This window comes from Lepidochelys olivacea, assembly GCF_965140295.1.
Source record: "Lepidochelys olivacea isolate rLepOli2 genome assembly, chromosome: 5".
In the NCBI taxonomy this organism is placed as follows: Eukaryota; Metazoa; Chordata; order Testudines; family Cheloniidae; genus Lepidochelys; species Lepidochelys olivacea.
In genome coordinates this window covers 25,666,782-25,687,518 of record NC_140415.1, presented here as the reverse complement: position 1 = coordinate 25,687,518, position 20,737 = coordinate 25,666,782, and the positions used below count along the sequence as shown (strand labels likewise).

Here is a 20,737-nt window from a genome sequence, read left to right as displayed (position 1 = left end):
TTCTATTTGAGGAGAGATTAAGACTGGAACTTTTCAACTTGGAAAAGAGATGACTAAGGGGGGATATGACAGAGGTCTATGAAATCATGAATGGTGTGGAGAAAGTGAATAAGGAAGAGTTATTTTCCCCTTTCACATAACACAAGAACCAAGGGTCACCCAATGAAATTAATAGGCAGCAGGCTTAAAATAAAGAAAAGGAAATAGTTCTTCACATAACGCACAGTCAACCTGTGGAACTTGTCACCAGGGGATGCTGTTGAGGCCAAAAGTATAACTGGGTTTAAAAAAGAAATAGATAAGTTCATGGAGGACAGGTTCATCAGTGGTTATTAGCCAAGATGGTCGGGGATGCAACCCCCATGCTCTGGGTGATAATTGTCCTGTTCTGTTCACTCCCTTTGAAATGTCTGGCATTGGCCACAGTTGGAAGACAGGATACTGGGTCAGATGGACCATTTGTCTGACCCAGTATGGCCATTCTTGTGTTCTTTTGTTCTTAATGTATGAATATTACATGCTGTATGTTTCTCTGAGTATTGTAAAGATGTTTACTTTATGCATATATTAGGTTAAGTCAATAGCTTGGCGGTCAGGAAACTATCCAGGATGTTAGATAATAGCCCAGCTAACTACTCTTCAGCACATACCCAGGACTATTAGCTACAATATGATACCTTCGACCCCTGGTCTGACCGGTTCAGAGACAGATGGCAGACAAAGAACTTTGGGGGCGGTGAAAGGACAAGCCCTGAAGAACAAGGGTGAGAGGGGCACAGACTGCTGGGAAGAAGACTGACTCCTAACCCTAGAAGTGGGGGTGTCTAGGATAAGCAAGGCCTACATAAGCTTTAGGTAAAGCAGATACATATATAAGCCTTTAGTTGTTTTAATCCTTTTGTCTTGTTATTCTGTGCTCCTATTGTCAAGAGTAAACAAAACTTTGTTTGAAGAAGGCTGTTTGGGATCACTGTGTTATCCATTGGTCACAGCTCCCAAAAGGAAGACTTGCAGGCCATGAAACCCAGCCAGGCCTGGTGAACTATCACGGCTGGCCAACAGGGAACTGTAGCCCAGGGCCCAGTCTGAGAGTCAGAGAATCACAGAATTCTGCCCCAGAGAGGAGAAGATCGTGAGGCCTAAGATCTGGAGGCGGTGCACTCAGAAGAGACCAGAACAAGGAACAGAGGTGCAGCTAGCTCAGAACCATGACAGCATATTTAATAATAATAATTAATAATTAATAGTTAATACTGAATAACAAATTAATAATCATACAATATCATAATATCTCTCTAATTCATGTATGCCTTTAGTCACAAAATATCTCAAAGAGAGTTGTAAACTTAGCAAGCCAATATTTAGCTATATTATCCACTGGTTTTATTGTATCAGTCTTGCTCCAAAGTTCTGGTTGCGCTATATGCTTTCTACAAGTGCATACAAAAGAACCAATGGATTAATAACTGTTTTCGGTTTCTCCCTGCAGCCCACTCTGTCAATTATTACTGACTCCTGCACCCAGTCACCTATGCTGCCCAACAGACACAGAATCTGTGCTGGACAGTAATAGGTTCCTGTATTCCCTTGTTTAGTCCAGATCACAATCTAGCCCACTGTAACTGTACATATTTAAATATGGTAATGAACAGCATGCATCTAATGTTACCTATCTATTGATATGTATATAACATAAAAATAAAAACATAATGATCACAATTACTAATATTTAGCACTGATGTCATGCTTTCATTGCAATAAGCATTAATTAATTAATTAATCCAAGACGCCCTGTGGAGGAGATATTGGTGGTCTAATGGATTCAGACCATTTTCAATCATTATCAGCCTGGAATGGATTTGAAATGGCAACCTAGAAGTGAAATGATCTAATAATAATTACTGCAGTTTCCCAAGTTTTCAGCTAAGGAAGAAATGAATAGAAATATTCATTTCAGCAATAGAAATTAAGTACATTTTTTGCATATATTATAAGTACTTCTACTAACATAGACGTTAGCAATTCATAAGACAATCATTTTCACTTACTTCCCAAGTTCCGTTTTCCTGCCGATAGAATATTTCATGTATTAATTTGTCCTTTAGATATTTCTTCTTTGAATGCGGTGTACTGTATTGAATAAAATACTCGTTTGCATCCTTTTGGAATATGATACTTATGCCAAATGGAGTCTCAGGCTTAACTGTAAATGATGAGGGGAAAACAAGTCAATGTGTCACACAGTGAACAGTAACCTTTATGTGTAACTATCTAATAAGTCAATATATTTATTTTTAAAAGACTTCAAAACAACTCCTAAGAAGTTCTCACTTGCTCCAGGGAAGCATCCTGGCATAATTATCCGGGAGACTCTGTCAGTGTGGACTGGTCATATACCAAATTTGGAGGTGTTCTCATGTAGCTGTTTTCATGGTATGGATGAGCATTAATATTTTTATAAAGGTTTTAGAAGAAAAGGTTATTCTCCACCCCACCCATACACACTATCCATAAAAGAAAAATTAGGAAAGGGAACTCTCTCAAACTATTCACAAACAATTTACCCCGGGCTAAGGCCAAGCATGGAAAGTTTCAGACTCAAAGGAGAATATTTCAGAAAGATATGCAGGCAAATGAATAATAGGGACATCTGACCACAATTTTACTTTAAACCCCTGATCCTTCAGAAGAAAGTCTGACCTAACCATCACTTGAACAGTGTCTTGAGGATTAAACAGTTAAGTGCTTTCCCATACCCCACTGTGCAGAGTGTGGTGTATAAAGCTGAACAGAATAGAATAGAAGTGAATTCAAGAATCAAGGTTCCTCACCTGAGAACACTCTGACAAGGTGTCCCAGATATTTAAGGGACTGTTAGCTTAACTGTACCAATGGTGCCTGGACAAAGAGGCCAGTTTCTCAGGAAGCTAGGCTCCAAATCATTAGAGCTCAATACCATAACCTTGAATTGCATCTGGAACCAAATAGGAAGCCAATATGGAATACTGTTGTAATGTGCTTCTGACTGCCAACTCCACTACAACAGTCGGACTACTGCACTTTGCACTAGTTGGAGTCTCTAGGTGATCTCCAAGCACATCTGTATGTACAGTGCATTACAGAATTCCATGTGGCGGTGATAAAGCAAGGATAACTGCAGGAAGGCAAGCATCCCAATTGGCTACTGTCATTGCACCAAACTCAGATGGAAGAAAGGCACTTGGTCACTGGAGCCACCTGCGACTGTAGGAGAAACTGATAAGGAATATCTACGTATTTTCTGGGCTTAGGGCCACAAATTACCTTAACTCACCATGTCTTGATCCCTCAACCAGCCATCATTTCCTCCATTGTATTGGGAGTGAATGTTGGGTTTTGCACCATTTCCCCCCCAATCATTTACACTTCTTAATATTGTGTAAAGCACTTGGCATCTTACCAATATGGGTTACTGTCACACTCCTGCAGTACTTTCTGCATGACTCAAGGACCACACAAATGTCCTTAGGCGAGAGGATTTCGTAGAAATATAAAAAATATGTGCTTTCCTGTTTCTCCATAGTCGAACATATACGCTCTTCAGTGGTGGTGGTGCTGTTGATCCAACATGACAGAGTTAGTTTCTTCTCAACTGTAATAAAAAAATTCTTAAATATTTTCCCAATGATATTTGAGAACAGATTTTCAGGTTCTAAGCACATCTAGTTCTATAGAGCAGAACACAAGCTCAATCCTGCAGGCACCTACTAAGCCCTTAGTGAAGTGGTTGCAATCAGCATCATTTCTTTGAAACCAAAGGGATAATACACAATAGTAAGTAATTTAGTAATATAGGTTTGAACAATCAGGCCCTACAATGGGGCTTTTAAAATTCATTCTTTATAGTTTATTTTAACACAGCTAATAAAGATAACAAAGAAAAGAAAGGTCTCTAACCTCGAGTAGAGAACTATTATCAGATTATACAAAAAGGCAGGTAAGAATCAAACTTCTTCATTATTAAGGGCAAAGAATAGTATAACAAAGACAATTGTTAACTGGTTAAGGAGATTTGCCTGACGAGTTATGTAACAATAATGCTATTTTTGTTATTCACCCCCAGTGTGGGGTTCATTATCAAGTAAAATCGTAAACTAATCTCCAGAATTATTCCCTTTTGGGAGAAGCAGGAAAGAAAGAGGAGTGTTGAAAGAGGACCAAATTAAAACCTGAAAGGTAAGTAAAAGAGGAGAGGAGAGGAATGATAGGTCAGAGACGGGGAGAGAGGGAAAAGAAAACAGGGAGAGGATGGGTTGAGGAGAATGGGAGGAGCTTAGGGCCTCAAGGGGACTTAAAAAAAAATGTTCTACTGTCACCAGGCTGAACAAGTGAGAGTACCATTCTTTGATAGCTGGCACATTTGGGACTTACTTCTGTCACTGTAGAATTAGACATTAGGCTATGATCAGAGTTCTACCACCAAAGTTTGTCAAGGGATTTCAGTTTCCAAGATAGACTGGCTTGCCTTAAGATGGCATGGCCAGCCTTAAGTGCCATGTTGTTGGACAGAAAGAAATTGACCTAAATATTTATCTCTGTCCAAAAAAGACGGATGACTGGGCAATCTAATATGTGGTATAAATTATAGCCTGCTGCATTGAAGCACCAGCATTTGTCAGATTTGGCTGCTCTGGACCTGAAACATCTACATGGAGTCTAGTTCATCCTCCAAAGGATTTTCTGATGGATCAATCTTAATCCCAAATCCAGTGAGCAATGCTTTATGTTGGAACTGATTTCACTGGATGTTGGTAAGGGAAATTGATAGCTCATGTTCCCATTGCTTTCTAATATTGCCACTGCTGATTGCCAATTTGCTTCATAGATAGAAATACAGACTGGCCAGTGACATAGGTAGGTAGTTTTACTTTTTCAGAAAGCTGTATGGGTTGAGGATCTGGTGCTGCAAAGGCAGGTAGGCCAAATTGGTGTTGTAGAGCATGTTTAAGTTGAAGGTGTTGCCATTCCTTCTTTGGGTCCAGTTGGGCGAGGAAAGGGCATGAAGGAATCATTTTCAGTGTGGTTTATGTTCAAGATCCCTTTGTTAATCCAATCAGGCCATAGAATGCATCTACAGGCAATTAAAATTTTGGCATTACCCCAAATTGAAGATTCTAAATGTCAGAAGGAATGACATTTAAACTTAGAAGCAACCAGACATCACATTTTCTTGGAGGCCAAAATTGTGACAGATTTCTCCCTAAGGTCTTCCTCTAAATACACCCATTGGTAGAATTTGGATAACTGTATATTAATATTTTTTTGATTGGTGAGTATCCAGCCTGACTTGAGCGAACTGAGGGGATTTTAGCTTTTAGTGAGTTCACTCCAAGTCTATGCACTAATAATTTCCCAGCTTTATTGCCTGATTTCCAGTATGTCTGTTTTAATTTAAACAAAGCAAATTCAGCCTGAGCTGCAGTTATTTTATTGGTTTTATACCTGAGGTTAGTCCTCTCTTGGAGTTTACCCAAAGAGGATAAAATTAGCATAGCTGATGGTCTGCCTCCTTGAGATTTCCTCCGAAATTCAGCAGTGTGGTATGTCTAGTTCTCTTTTCATGGGAGGAGTAGGATATTATTCTGCTTCTTAAGTATGCCTTGAAACTATCCCACAAGATCACTTAGGAGACCAAGGTATTCTCATTGGTCTCAAAGAAAAATTGTATTTTTTCCTTCACAAAGATTTTAAATTGTGTGTCTAATAGTAAAGAGGAGTTTAACCACCATCTTCTGGCAGCTTGCAGCTTTTCAGGAGACGAGAGCTGCAATGGCAAAGGTGCATGATCAGAGATCATAATCACTTTTATTTCATTGTTAATAACAGAGCTCACCAAGCCACTTGTTTCCAAAAAATAATCAATCTGTGAATATGTGGAATGCAGAGGTGAGAAAAAGCTGTAGTCTCTATCTGTTGAGTGCTGCAATCTCCATATATTCTGTACACCCAGTTCTTCTATCTGGGCCTTAATGGTCTGCCTAGCAGAGAATTGGGATGGTTGGGGTCTGCTCAATCTGTCCAAAAGCGAGTTTTATGCTTTATTGAAGTCCCCTTCTATAATCAAATTTTTTAGGGAGGAGTCAATTAATCTTGAAAATAATTGACTGACAAAGGAGGGATCATCTTTTTGGGGGCATATAGGATTGTATGTAATATCAGAAATACAAACTTCAACAAGTAAGGGTCTTCCCTCAGTGTCTTTATCAGTTGGTAGGGTTTGTGTGTTCAGTTTTTTATTGAACAAGATTGACACCCTCAAGATCTGGTTGAGTAATTTAAAAAAATGCCTTCACCAGTCCACACTTTCTAAAATCTTTTCAGCCTCAAACTCAGTGAGGTGGGTTTCCTGGAGGTTATATCAGCTTTCAACTTTCTTAAGCGAGACAATTATTTTCCTTTTTATAGGATTACCAAATACTTTTATGTTTCAAGAAGCACTTTTAACTAAGTTAGCCATAGGTACTCACAAAGGTAAGTATCCCAACAAACATCTTATGCCATACTCACTGAGACCGAGGGGTACAGGTAGGGTGAGGAGTCCAGTATGAAGGGTATTTGGGGAGTTCATAAAGAGTTTAGAGGGAAAAGAGAAGCTAGAGTGGCAAGAGGTTAAGTGGATAAGAAAGAGTTGAGAGGAGGTAGGACAAGGGGGTAGAGGGGTGTAAGAAAAGACAAAGGTATGAGAAAGTGGTGCTTTTGAGTCAGGGTGGGACAAAAGATCAGGAAGTTAGAGAAGGGGAAGCCCAAACATCCCCTTTGCCCCAAGTTAAATGCAAAATAGATCAATATTCCCAACTACCCACCCCTGCAAAAGGCTGTAATGGGGGAGAAGTGATGCACATCCCAGAGTACGTTTTAAATAAGGTTTCTGGGCTAAAATACACATATAACTAGGCATCAGATGTTAGAGGCTAACAAGACAGCTATCCGTTTGGGGATCCACTGAAAAAATATGAGAGGTGGGAAACAAGAAGAAACTACTCCACCATCTTTTCTAGACAAATGGGTCCAAAATCTCAGTGTATGACCTTTCAATGGCTAGCTCTTTAAAGAACCATAAGAATTGAAATATTTCCCTCATCCTTGGGTATGTCACCAAATATCAACACCCGCAATTTAAACTGAATACATTACTGGTATGCTGTTCTTAAAAACACTATGAGTAAGAAAAAGAGACAGCAAACCCCTCCCCGCCTCCAAAAAAAACCCAACCAAACCCTATGAAAAACCAAACCAAACAAATCCCAATCTGAACAGTTTGTTAGGCAAATCAATTACCTCCAGTGTCTCAGTGAGAGGATATGATACAGTGACTGTCTCCACTGGGTTCTTGCTCAGAGGGATGTGGTGTGTTGATTTGAGTCTGTGAATGTCCAGTGGTTCTGTCTGGCTTTACATATGGGAAAGATGGAGGATATCGGGGGTGCAAAGCTGTGGGCCCTTTTCCCAATCCTTTTGCCTCTGATGACAACAACCCAGCAACACAAGGGTTGAATAGCAAAGGAAAATATCATGGCCACATACATTTGTCTGTTTAATTATATGGAGGCAATATAGTTTTCTGCTTCTGACAGTTTGGAGTAGCCATGGAGTTGGCCAGCCTGCTTGATTTTAAAAATAGCTGGAAAGGCTAAAAAATAGGTCAGTCCTTTCTCCTTGACCATCTTCCTTGACATATTGAACAGGGCTCTTTGTTTAACTACATCTCAGCTGTAGTTGGGAAATATTATTTTATGCCCATTCCAACTCAGGTTTCCTTTTTCTCTGGCTTTTTAAAGGATGGATTATTGTGCATTGTATATTAGGAATTTGAATATAAATCCCATGCGTTTGGCATTAGCTGAAGGTTTGGGGGCTAGGGAGTGGAGAGGTCTTTCTATGTTCAGCTCTGAATCAAGGTATAAGGAAAGAATCTGAAGTAGGGTCTTAGACAATAATTCTATTGGCCTGCACTTTTCCACTTTCAGAGGGAGCCTGACGACCCTCGAATTATTTTTTCTGGACCAGCCCTCCAGATCACTGATTCTATGTTGTAGCTTTTTGATCAGATATTGTTGCTCTAGTGATCCCAGCAGAGTCCATATTGTCTTTTAAGATACATATTCTAGTTCTGCCTCCTTGTTCCTGGAGGTTAGCCTCTGCAAACCTACTTAGTGTGCTGCAGTCGTGGCTTTAATTTCAGGATTAATTTAATGCTCTGGTATTTTCCTAAGTAGGTTCTGCTCTTTAGATGTCTCCGTTAGCCTTTTATAGACTCGATCTAGGCCTATTGGGGACCCTTTTCCTTGGGCCATGCTGCCCTGCACAGGACTGTCAAGAGAACCTCTGTTTCTTTGCTATTTGTGGGGAGTTTGGGGAGGGAAAGGGGGGGAGTCAAAATTGGATCAATTTGCTGCTATGATGTTAAACAACAAGATTAACCATCCAGAGACAAAAAAACAGTGGCCTTAGTATTGTAGATGTTGATGGATTTTACTATGGCTGAGCAGGAGCTCTAGACATAGGCAGCTATTTTCCTGAGCTGGCTCCCAGAATCTCACACTGACATCCCTTATTAAGGAGCAGATTCTGTTACATAAGAACAACCATACTGAGTCAGATCAAAGGTACACCGAGCCCAGTATCCTGTCTTCTGACAGTGGCCAATGCCAGGTGCCCCAGAGGGAATGAACAGAACAGGTAATCATCAAATGATCCATCCCCATTCCCAGCTTCTTGCAAACAGAGGCTAGGGACACCATCCCTGTCCATCCTGGCTAATAGCCATTGATGGAACTATCCTCCATGAATTTTTCTAGTTCTTTTTTGAATCCTGTTATAGTCTTGGCCTTCACAACATCCTCTGGCAAGGAGTTCCACAGGTTAACTGTGTATTGTGTGAAAAAATCCTTCCTTTTGTTTGTTTTAAACCTGCTCCTTACCTTTATTTATATGAACTTCAGTGAGACTCCTTGTGGAATTAGGTACTATGTCGTGTAAATAATGGGATCACAATATGGCCATTGCTTTTTAATTCTGGTTCCATGGGTGTACTGATCAAGTGCTACATCTGTGAAATCACACTAGGAGTTAATGGGCTGTGTAAGGAAAACCGAGGAGAGATTTTATCATTTAATTTGAGATGTTTGTGTTAAAATAACTTTGTTTTTTAAAAATCAATTTTGTCACAATTTAAAAATACAGTTCAAATGAGCCTTGTGGGGGCTGATCCCATTTAAGTCAATGGCAAAACTTCCCACTGATGGCAGCAGAAGTAGAATCATTACGTTAATTAAATGACAATAAATGATAATAAAAGGGGAAAAGTTACATGGCATATGCTCCTCTATCCATGACAACCACAGCTGACATGACCAGAATTTAAAACCAACAATTTAAGACCAATAAATTAAAAAACAGGGGAGAAAAAAGTAAACAGAGAATCACTGATTTCTGTCAGAAGCTGTCTGTGATCACACTTTTTAGAACCACATCTGATTATCTGTGCAGTTCACAGCTCAACAAAATCACAGAATGTAGGGATGTATTACAAGTGGAAAATGAGCACAGATTGAAGATTTTAAAGAATGGACATAGATGAAAGAATTTGTGGAAGACAGAAGAACAGTGGAGGAAGGGAGGGTTGATGTGACATATCACAATGAAAATGCACGGCATAAAATAGGAAGTTTAGTCCAGGATATTGGAACTTGGAAAAAATGATGGGTCACAGGGTGGCTGGTCCCTTTAAGAGGGAGTAGAGTCCCGTGCACCAGTGACTGGTCAGCTGCCTCCTGATTGGGTTTTAAAAGAGGGCAACTGGGTCCTTGGGGAAGGAGATTGGCAGGTGAGTGCTCCCTGAGACAGAGCATGAGAGGAGTCAGAGACAGGAGGCAGTAAGAAAGAGCTACAGGAGATCTGGTACAGAGAGCTGAACTCTCAGGAGAGTTGGAGCAGAACTAGGGATGAGAACTGAGCTGAGAACAAAGCTGGAGACACCTGACAAGGAGAAGTCCTGGACAGTGGCCCTAGGCAAAAGGGGAAGATCCCGCTTGGTCAGTGGAAGCAACAGAGTGGACCCTGGAGGGATGTCCCCTGAGCAAGGCTCGGATTCAGGCAGGGAGGCCTGGGAGGGAGCACTCTGGGGAGCATGCAGGGTAAAAGCCTGAGTGGAGGGGTGTGGGAGGTGGCCCAGAACAAGGGGTCGGTTCTGGAAAGTTGTTCCCTGAATAGGGTTGGACTCACAGGCAGGAAGGCCTCAGGAGAGGAACAAGAGTTGCCATTTTTGAGGTACAAAAACTTGAGACATCCAAGATGATCCTGAGCCCATAAAACTGGACTGCTGGCAGTGTGTACTGAGCACCCTGACAAATTGCCTGGGACAGCTACCTCAAAAAAGGGACTATGCTGGGAAAAACCTGAGTTGGTGGCAACCCTAAGTGGAACTCTGGGGAGATCTCTTGTAGTGGGCCCTGGTAACAGTCAGGAGACTGGTCAGTCTTTGGCAGTAGGACCTGGTCAGCAAGGCCCTGGCTCAGGGCAAAAGAAACAGGGAACACAGTGCTGCCGTTGAGTCTTGGGTGACGGACCTGGAGGTGCTGTCTCTGAAGAGGGGACTGGAAAAACTGTTTTACGTTTATATGTTTACTGTGAGTTTATTGAGAATGGTTTTACTACAAGGGTTTTGGGGGGAATTACTGCACTGGTGTCTGAGAATATGTTATGCCCAGAGGTGGGCTTTCTATTGGACACTGAGAGACTCTGTTCCTTTCATGGGCAGAAGAAAGGTGAAACTGAGTCAGGGTATATGTCTGTCATACAAGTAACGAAAAAAATGGTTCTGAGACAAAGCTTCCCTAATTTAACAAATTACATCCTGATAATGAGCAATTAGTGTAAAAACTCTTGATCCATGGACAAAAATGCTATTTTTCAAAAAGTGAGGCCAGGAGTGTGACGTTGCACTCTCTATGCTTTATGAAAATATGCTTGGAATGTGAATATAATGTAACTGGAATATGCTTTATGCAAAAGGTCTCTTGTAAAGTATCGTTACAAAGCTTAAAATCTACTGAGTGTGTTCATCCTATTTGTATGAATGTATCATTCTTGTACCTGAAGCTAGAAATATGAAGTATTATTCTAAAGTTCTATTGTAATTATGCAAAGTATGGGCCATTAATGGTGGTTTAGAATCTTGATGGCTCCCATTGACCAGGATAATTGGTTGTAAATGGCTCTGTTTACTTGTAAGCCTTCCTGTGTTCATCTGAGTCAGGCCAGAAATAATGGAGGCTTGTGGTCTCACAGGACATGTGACCATGTCACCTGGTACTGGAATCCATCTTAAACCTGGTGCTTTTCCATTTAGAAGGAAGGGTGGGAACCCAAAACGAGACAAAAAATTCCTGCCTTGTGTCAAATATATAAAAGGGGGTGGAACAGAATAAAGGGGTTGCCAGTCATGAGAAATCCCCTAGTTACCACCTGAGCTAGAACTAACAAGAACTTTATTAGGGGAAAGGATTGGGCTCAGACTAAGAAGGAGTCTAGTCTGTGAAAGAAACTTATTGAAACGTCTCTGAGGGTGAGATTTACCTGTATTCAGTTTCTTAATGTATTAGGCTTAGACTTGCATGTTTTGTTTTATTTTACTTGGTAACTTACTTTGGTCTGTCTGTTATTACTTGAAACCACTTAAATTCTACTTTTATACTTAATGAAATCACTTTTGTTTATTAATTAACCCAGAGTAAATGATTAATACCTGGGGAGCAAACAGCTGTGCATCTCTCTCTAACAGTGTTATAGAGGGCAGACAGTTTATGAGTTTACCCTGTATAAGCTTTATGCAGAGTAAAAAGGATTTATTTGGGGTTTGGAGTCCATTGGGAACTGGGTGTCTGGGTGCTGGAAATAGGTGACTTGCTGAGCAGTTTTAGGTTAAAGTCTGCAGCTTTGGGGGCGTGGACCAGACCTGGGTCTGTGTTGCAGCAGGCTAGCGTGCCTGGAACAACAAGGCACGGTTCTGGAATCCCAAGCTGGCAGGGGAAACGGGCTCAGAAATAATTCCAGCATGTCAGGTGACAGCCTCAAGGGGGTCTCTGTGACTGAACCCATCACAAGAATTTGATCAAAGAACTTGATCAAGTTACAGTATAAGATACAGTTCTGAAGCTACAAAATAATTTGGCAAACCAACAGTCCGATAGGTGTTGAAGGTCATGTCAGACGTCATTGTAAAATTATTTCCAGCAGATTCTTTGAAGTCATGCAGCATTAGTGATCATTATGTATGTAGGAAACAAGAAAATATAATGTACATTACTAGACTTTTCTTATTAATCAAATAAGTTAATGAACCTCCATTTTCTAAAATGATACTTTTTAATCTCATTATTTCCACGGATAGGAAGCACCACGTCTCAATTTTTATTTCATTTGTCAGGAAAATAGAAAAATTCTAACAAATAAGAGAAAACAAGTAAAGCAACTATTAGAAGAATTGGAAAATCCCTTTCTTTTGCTGATTGTTACCATACTTTCAGTTTTGGGAAAAACAAGCCAAAGGATAAATCAAAAGTAAACCACAGAACCGAAAGTCTGACGAAGTCTGCCTCAGTGACAAAAACAGGGTTGAAAATATTGCTATGGCCCCATCTCAAAGCAAAGTTTTCTGATTTCATTGATAACTGTGCACATCTTTGTACAGAATATTTATTCTAGTGCATGTTTTCTGTGCATGGAGATGATTGGTTAATTTCTGTCTTGATTTAAATAATGGACACTTCCTCTTCACCCTCTTCAGTCTATATAGCTGAATTTTATTAAGATACTTACAGTGACTCCCAATGAAGTCAGTGGCATCCTGCATAATGACCACGTAGACTCTAGCCTAGTGGGAGCAGGATCAGACCCATCATGTACATTACAAATTTATTGGCATGTTCTGTACAAATTCCTTTCAGCTGATTAATTTTCCTATTTGGAGTTTGGATTCTGGCTCACCAAACTCTTGATTTTTGCAGAATATTGTATTCAAAACTGGTACAAAACTCAGAATGAGAACTTTTCCCCGTTCTTACATCCATGCTTTCCAACCTATGGCATATTGATTATTAGTATTCAGGAATTATAGTACCATGATTGCTGACACAGAATGTAGCTTCTTACCATATTGTAAGGTTAATGTTTGTATTGTTAAGGTCCAACTCCGTAAAGTTGCATGTTAGGGAGTGACAGCATTCCTTAATTTCCAGCTGACTGAAACACTCAATATCAACGTTCTCTAATTCATCATCTAAGGAGAAATATATGGAATGTTAATGAAGCAAATGACAGGGTTTGTTTGAAATAAAATTTAACAGTCTCACTGTGAAACAGCCTCTTTTCTTGTAAGTTGCTATAAAGGAGAAGCATCCAGTAGTTTAAGCCCAACATTTCAGTTTTATAAAATCATAGAAAGGGGTTTTCATTTTCTTTTTTCTGGGCTTATTATATGTCATCTCTCTGCACAAAGGGTGAATTCCATCCATTGTGACACTCACACTCAAGGACACACAGGCTAGCTTGTGTATCAGTTATAAAATGACATCATTCAGGAGCTAACTTATTGGTTTAGATATGCCAGTCTTGGCTTTTACCATTAATCAAACTATAAAAGAGTGAGTATTGATTTGATCTTGGAAGCCCTCTGTACATAGAACTCCCTTTGATGCATGCAATACACATACAGTGTGAAGTTATAATATATAGTGTTAATCTGCATGAATTTGAGATGGCCATATTAGTCACAGGTAGCCAAATATTAATTGTAAGAACCATGTACAAATGTCACACCAAGAGAAAAATGGGAACTAATCCATTTTCAAAAACTGTCAGCATTTTCTAGAAATCATGATATTGTGATTTTGAAGGTGTGATATCTCATGATGTGCTAGGCATAGTAAGAAATGTGTATGGAGCACCAGTAACAAACCAGGATTCCCAGAATATAGCATCAATCACTAGACATAAACCATATATGGAAAATTAACGTGGCACATCCTAGACTCCATTTTTCACACAACAGCACCATCACTCAGTTTGGCAAAAATAAAAGTTACTGTTTGAGAAGAAGGGGAGTTTCTGGCCAAGACTTAAAGGTTGTCTGTACTGGGGCTATTTGTACTGGTGTTTCAAACTAAGCTAAGCACCTTATTACTCTGCTGCGGCACATCTACACTGGAGGATACACCAGCTAATTACATTATTGTAGCTAAACAGGTACAAATAGCAGTTGTCTAGACAGGCCCCAAATTGTCCGAGAATATTCATAGACTACAAGGGACCATTGTAATCACTAGTCTGACCTCCTGTATAGCCCAGGCCACAGGACTTCCTCAAAATAATGCCTACATCAAATCTTTTAGAAAAACATCCAATTTTGATTTTAAAATCAATTTGTCCAGCCACTGGATCCTGTTATACCTTTCTCTGCTAGATTGAAGAGCCCATTATTAAATATTTGTTCTCCATGTCAGTACTTATAGACTGTGATTAAGTGACCTTCTAACTTGTTCTTTGTCAAGCTAAACAGGTTGAGCGCCTTGAATCTATCACTGTTAGGCATGTTTTCTATTTTTGTAATCCTTTCTAATACTTCAATCATTCCTGTAGCTCTTCACTGAACCCTCTATAATTTATCAACAGCCTATCTCTGCACAATAGCTCAGGCCCTCCAAACTTATGTTAAATGGACCTGATACTTTTGCTTTGCTGTCAAATTATTGACAAGAGTTAGAAAATTAAGGCAGAATTTTTAGAGGTCTCATTTCAAATCCCCTTGCACTGGCACAGGCGGTTGAGCACTCTGGCACATTTTGACTGTGCCATCCGTTTCTCTCAAATGTCATACCGTCAGGTTTGCAGGGAAATCTCAGACTTTCTGTCACATAACACCGTTTCTTCAAAGTTTGCCTTGATGAGTCATAAAACAATTGCTATTTGACTGGATGTTGCGTGTTTCGTATCCAAAGCTCTTGCATGTCAGACCAGGGAGAGCAAAATAAACAAAGTTCTGAGAGAAATATTTCCACCCCAACTTCCACCCCAAGTTCAGCAGAACTGATAATGAAGGGTTAGATTGTGAATGGCACCAGGGCAGGTCCACCAGGGAAGAATTGAAGGAGCTTCCTCCCCTCAGCACCTCTGCACAGAAGCTAGCTGAAAAGTGGGTAAGAAGCAGTGGTACTGTTCTCTGTAATGGTCCCTGTGAGCATTAGCTGTCTGAAAGCCAGGCTATATTAACTTCTGTTCCCTACTGCTTTCTGGGAATGAGAATGATGATATATGAAGTGTCATCCTCCAAGTCCCATCCATCTTCTTTTAATATTTAAGGGAATTGAATGCTGGAGAAAGATGTAGGATTGATACCCGTGGAGAAGGAAGTTCTCTTTTTATCCACAGAACAGGTATAGCCTGGGCAGCATCTGTGCAAGCATCACTCCACTGCCCTGCCAATGTGCCTCAACTCTGAACTGAACGGAGATGAGGTATTATTCATGGTTATTTATATTACACTAGTGACCGAGAGGCCTCCATTTAAAGCCAGGGCCCCATTGTGCTAGACATGGTACACACATATTGTAAAAGACAGCTCCTTCTCCAAAGAGCTTACAGACTAAATACCAAGACCTCACAGGTGGCTGAAAGAAACAAGCAAACAGGGAGGAGATGAGACAGGACAAGGTAACAATACTAATAGAATGTTTTCTCATAGTCTAGCACGGCACCCAATTTGTAGGTGCAATTGGCCAATCAGTAGCAGTGATCACAATAATCATTCTCTATGTCCATTCCATTTTTGGTTTCTTTGCGGATAGAAGCTCCAAGGTTGCCATTTAGTGCCAATTGTAGTGGAAATATTTTCTGTTACATGGACACCTGGACCAATAGCATGACATTTATTTCACTTAGACTATTAAAGAGAAACAGCTTCTAATCAGTACTAGTCTAGAACTGGCTTTGAACTGGTTTAATAGAGGTGAAAGTCTATCACAAGTCCTCTGAGCCATCTAGTCACATATAGACAATCATGTCCTATATGACCAGAGACTATGCAGCACTCTTAAGACTTCTGATACGATTACTTGACTTGTGTTATCCATAATTCTGGTTACATATGGGTAACATTAAAATTGTTTTGAGCATAAGCTTTCATGAGCGACAGCTCACTTCATTGGATGCATCCGATGAAGTGAGCTGTCGCTCATGAAAGCTTATGCTCGAATAAATTTGTTAGTCTCTAAGGTGCCACAAGTCCTCCTTTTCTTTTTGCGTATACATTCTAACACAGCTGCTACTCTGAAACCTGTCATTAAAATTGTTGTGAATTATTATTACTGTTTATTACTTATAATGACATTGTTTTGCATGGTTGTTTATATATGTAAATAAAGGCCATGTCATAATATGTATAAATGCATGGATTGTATCACCTCACCAAGTAAGACTCTCAAATAAGAATCCTCTTGTCGGCTGCCACAGTTATCTGAAAAGTTGTATTTATTCAGTACCCATAAGAATGGGACTCAAGTGGCAGAAGCTGTAAATCAGAATCCATCCTGTTGTCCTAAAGATTGAAAAATCTAAGGAAGATGAGCTTCTTTGTCTAGCATTTGAACTGTTGAATGTTTAAATAGTAAAGGGGTTCTTCAGATATTAGACTAGCATTAAAGGAGGAGGGCAGCTGACTTGCAATGTCTGGCACTGAACTCCTGCACTGTGAATACAACTTTTTTGAGTCATGAAAAGTATTTGTAACAGTAAAAAATGATCAGTTAAAATATTAGATTAGCAATTAGCATGATATGTGCAATTTAAGAAGAATTTTCATGTACCGTATTCTATGGCTTGAAATTAAATTTTGCTATCTGACAATCAACAATATACTTCTTTCCATGTTGGCTCCTGAACTTGCAAATCCTAACTCACACAAATAGCTGTTATCTTTCCCAGTGACCGCTACATGACTAATGATGTGAGTAAGGTCTGTATACATCAGTAAAAATTTGCAGGATCATGATCCTTTCCCTCAGATTTTAGGTAACTCAGACTGAACACCTAATCCTGATTTCATTTAAATCAGTGGGGAACTTTGACACTAATTTCAATAGGAGAAGAACTGGGCTCATAATCACTTACACTGTGAAGTGTTTAAGGCAGGCTCTTTTCCATGTTTGTACACCACTCAACACAATGTGGCCCCAATCCTGATAGGGGACTTTGGCACCACCGAAATATAAATATTTGCAGAGACTTATTTACATTCTTAACTTTTTGTACTGAAGTCCATAGGACTACTTACAGTATGTACCCTTGATAAATTGTACAGTCAATTGCTTGACTACACTTTGGTCCATTAAGAAATATAGTCAAGAGGCCAAATGACCAATATCAGTCAGGTTTATTGCTAAACACTAATATTAGAATGTACAGGAAGAAAGGCTCAGTAAGATACCAGTTTCTGGGAAGCTGTCTTGTGCAGCATTGTTAAATTCACCTTACACGGAAAGTGTGGTTCAGCTAGGAGTGTTTTTAGGATGATTTTACAAGTTATAAAACTTTTACACGTCACTAAAATCCAACCCATCAGTTTGTCCCAGCCCCTTAACTTGTTTCTCTGTGCCTTGCCTTGTCTTTTTTGGGGATATTAGCATTCCAGGTACTGGTCCGTGAAGGTACTTCCCCAGCTTATACCGTAGTAGAACATTAATGTATTTTGCCTTTCACAAGTTCCTTATTTTCGCATGCCAAAGCTGCCTTCAGCTTTGCAAAGTATTACGGGATGCTTAGCATAAGTGAACAGAATTATAAAAAGATATAGGACAATTCAGGCCATGTAACTGCTAGAAATATAGATACAATATAATGCCATATTGATATTGTGGGCTTAATGCATATTAATATGTGTGACATCAATAATATATATTGGTTAACAATAAAGTTAAGCAGAGGTGTAAATGGCTGCAGGATCAGGACCTTAAATTGCCATGGAGCCAAAATGATCGTTATTCTGGACAATGAGAGCTGTTTTGAGTAGTCTTTCTGGTGTTGCTGGCATCTGATTGAATATCTGCTGTATTTAGAAGTTATCTGGGGAAAAAACCCTTAAATTAAAATAGTTCTGATGTGAGCTGACTCCATCCTACAAACAGTTACCCTGTGAGCAGGGCTATTGAAGTCAATGGGACTATTTACAGGAGTAAGAGTTTTCAGGATCTGTTTCTGTTTCTAACCAGGGCCCGATCCTGTTCCCTTTGAAGTTGATGGCAAAGCGATTTTGACTGAAAGGGAGCGGGTTAATAATATATGTCAGAGATAAGCGGTCCCAATGATTTCAGAGACATTGATTTCAATATATTTTTATTAATGTTGATGTCAATGGGATTCTGTAAATACAAGAAAATAAGGGGAAAAACACATCATAAGCAGGTTTAAGTTCTGTAAACCAGTTTGTTTTTTATATTCTTCTAACCAGTGAAACTGCCATGTTCTGGTGTAATAAATATATAATTCATTGCAGATGGGAACTAATGGCATTACATCTAAAAGTTAGCATAGGTACACAGTAATTACTTCACCATTAAAAACAGAACCCATACTGCTACTCATCTAATAACAAAATGTTAGGAACCTAATGACTGGTAATTGAGAGAGACTAGTCTTATGTCAGTAGTCCTTATCTGCACAGTCCCATTGACTTTAATAGGACTACTCATGTGAGTCAGGATTATTCACGTGAGTAAAGGTTTTCAGAATCGGGTCCTAGGCAATTTAAAGGATCTGAGTCTCAAGTTGTGTGTCAGACAATATTCTCATTAGTGGCAATAAGAAATTTTCCTGAATGTAGTGCAGAGCTAGGTACAGAATGTCTAAATTGAGTGGAGTATTTACAAATTTGATGATTTCTGCTGAAAAATACTTTAAAGTGTCTAAGCAAAATAATTCAGTTTGTTGAACTAAGGTGATTATTACTGTAATGCCCCAGATGCAATTCTAGTGCCTTTATGATAAACATACATCCAGTGATGTGCTGCAGGTAGCTCCTAGAAGATCCTTGTTTAAATGCTGCCCCCACCTTGCTGAAGGAGGGCGGGGAGAGGGCTAGAGAGCGTCCCTTGCATCACAGAGCCACTGCCTGCTTGAGATAACTTATCTCTGGGGCTCAGAAATAATCTTCTGAATAGGAAATGTATTGCCTCTGGAGTAGAGCAGATTGGACTGTTTCTGGCATTTTAAAACATTTTTCCCTATGAGGATTGTGAGAGCAGAATCAGTGCCTTATCCTTTTCATATGGCACTTCCATGTATTTGCAAAACATAATGGAATGAACTAATTCTTTACTTACCAGTCTTAAACAACTGTAATTCTTATACACAAGCAATGAGAGAGGCTAAGTAGGCCCTATCCTGCATTCCTTGTGCATCCCACTCTTTCTCTGGTTTTAATCGGAGTTTGGGGTGCACAAGGATGCAAGACTGGGCATAAGTATAGATAGATATCTGTGTAAATAATCCACCAGAATCACACAAATCCCATGCATAAAGCATATGAGAGAGGCAAACCTAACAGCTAAAATGTTAACACATTGTGTTTAATGGCTCCAGTTGCATGTTGTAGAAGTTTGAGGATCTCATTCAAATCACATTTTCAAATTATTCCTGATCCTGAAAGCAAATGTGAAATGACTCACCGGAATCTTCTCCTGAGGTAGAACCACTTTCTCCAGAAGTGGTGTGAAGAAGAAAAAAGAGTAAAATGGCAAACGCTGTGCTGGTCTGTGTCATTCTGAGCATATTTGTTGTGTGCGTGCCCGTGTGTGAGAGAGAAGCTCACTCAGTTGCTTTATACCCAGGGTGAAGTGTGAACCCCCTGCTCTGATAAACCAACCACAGGCAGGGGGAAGTGTAAACACACTGAAGAGGATGACAAGCTGTGGAGAGTGAGCCAGGAAGCCAGAGTGAAAATACTCGTGGAGCTTTTATTTTGAAAATGCCTCTCACTTCCAAACTAAGGGCTTAATCCAAAGCTCATTGAAGTGAGTAAACAGACTCCCACTGACTTCAATGTGGTTTGGATCAGGTCCTAAAGGCCCAATCCTTTTTCTACTGACATCAGTGGGATTTTTACTAGTAATTTTGGCGAGAGCAAGATAGGGCTCTTAGGTGAGATGGCTTGTGGTCCAGGAAGACCAGACACACCACAGAACTAGGGGCCAAATTTTGCCCTCAGTTAAAGCTGTGTCACCTCACTGAACCCAGTGTGGATACATGGTTGTCCAGGAGGGAGAATCTGTAAAGCGCTCTGAGATCTCCCATTTTCAAAGTGGTAGTTAAGAGCTATATATTATTATTAATAAATATAAATGCAATTATGTATTATTTGCTAAACACCAACAGCTTGCTTGATGCTGTACAAAACAAAAATAAAGACACTCCCTGCTCCAAAGAGATTGCAATCTAAAGGGTCAGTCCTGCAAACCCTTATTCATGTGATTGGTCTGTAAGCAATCTGGAACTACTCACAATTTTCAGGATCAGGACCTAAAAGAGAGACGCAAAGCGAGCAAGCCGCAGAGACACACAGAAGAGGTGTTAAATATTTCCTCCCCCTCTTTTTGTGTCTCCAACTCCTCCACACCAACACACACCAAAATAATTCAGGGGCAGGCTAGTC

At 39.8% G+C, this 20,737-nt stretch overlaps 1 protein-coding gene across 1 annotated transcript in view; it reads right to left on the bottom strand.

The window, feature by feature from the left end:
- The window catches only part of IL7R (interleukin 7 receptor), a 36,201-nt gene extending 16,240 nt beyond the window's left edge, over nt 1-19,961 (bottom strand). The window contains exons 1-4 of the mRNA XM_084629341.1: nt 19,755-19,961; nt 13,192-13,318; nt 3,440-3,594; nt 2,049-2,203 (exon numbers count right to left, since the gene is read on the bottom strand). Of these exons, the coding sequence (XP_084485467.1) occupies nt 2,049-2,203; nt 3,440-3,594; nt 13,192-13,318; nt 19,755-19,857 (540 nt within the window). The 5' untranslated portion in view covers nt 19,858-19,961. The remainder of the gene's footprint in view (nt 1-2,048; nt 2,204-3,439; nt 3,595-13,191; nt 13,319-19,754) is intronic.
- Nucleotides 19,962-20,737: the final 776 nt, after the last annotated feature.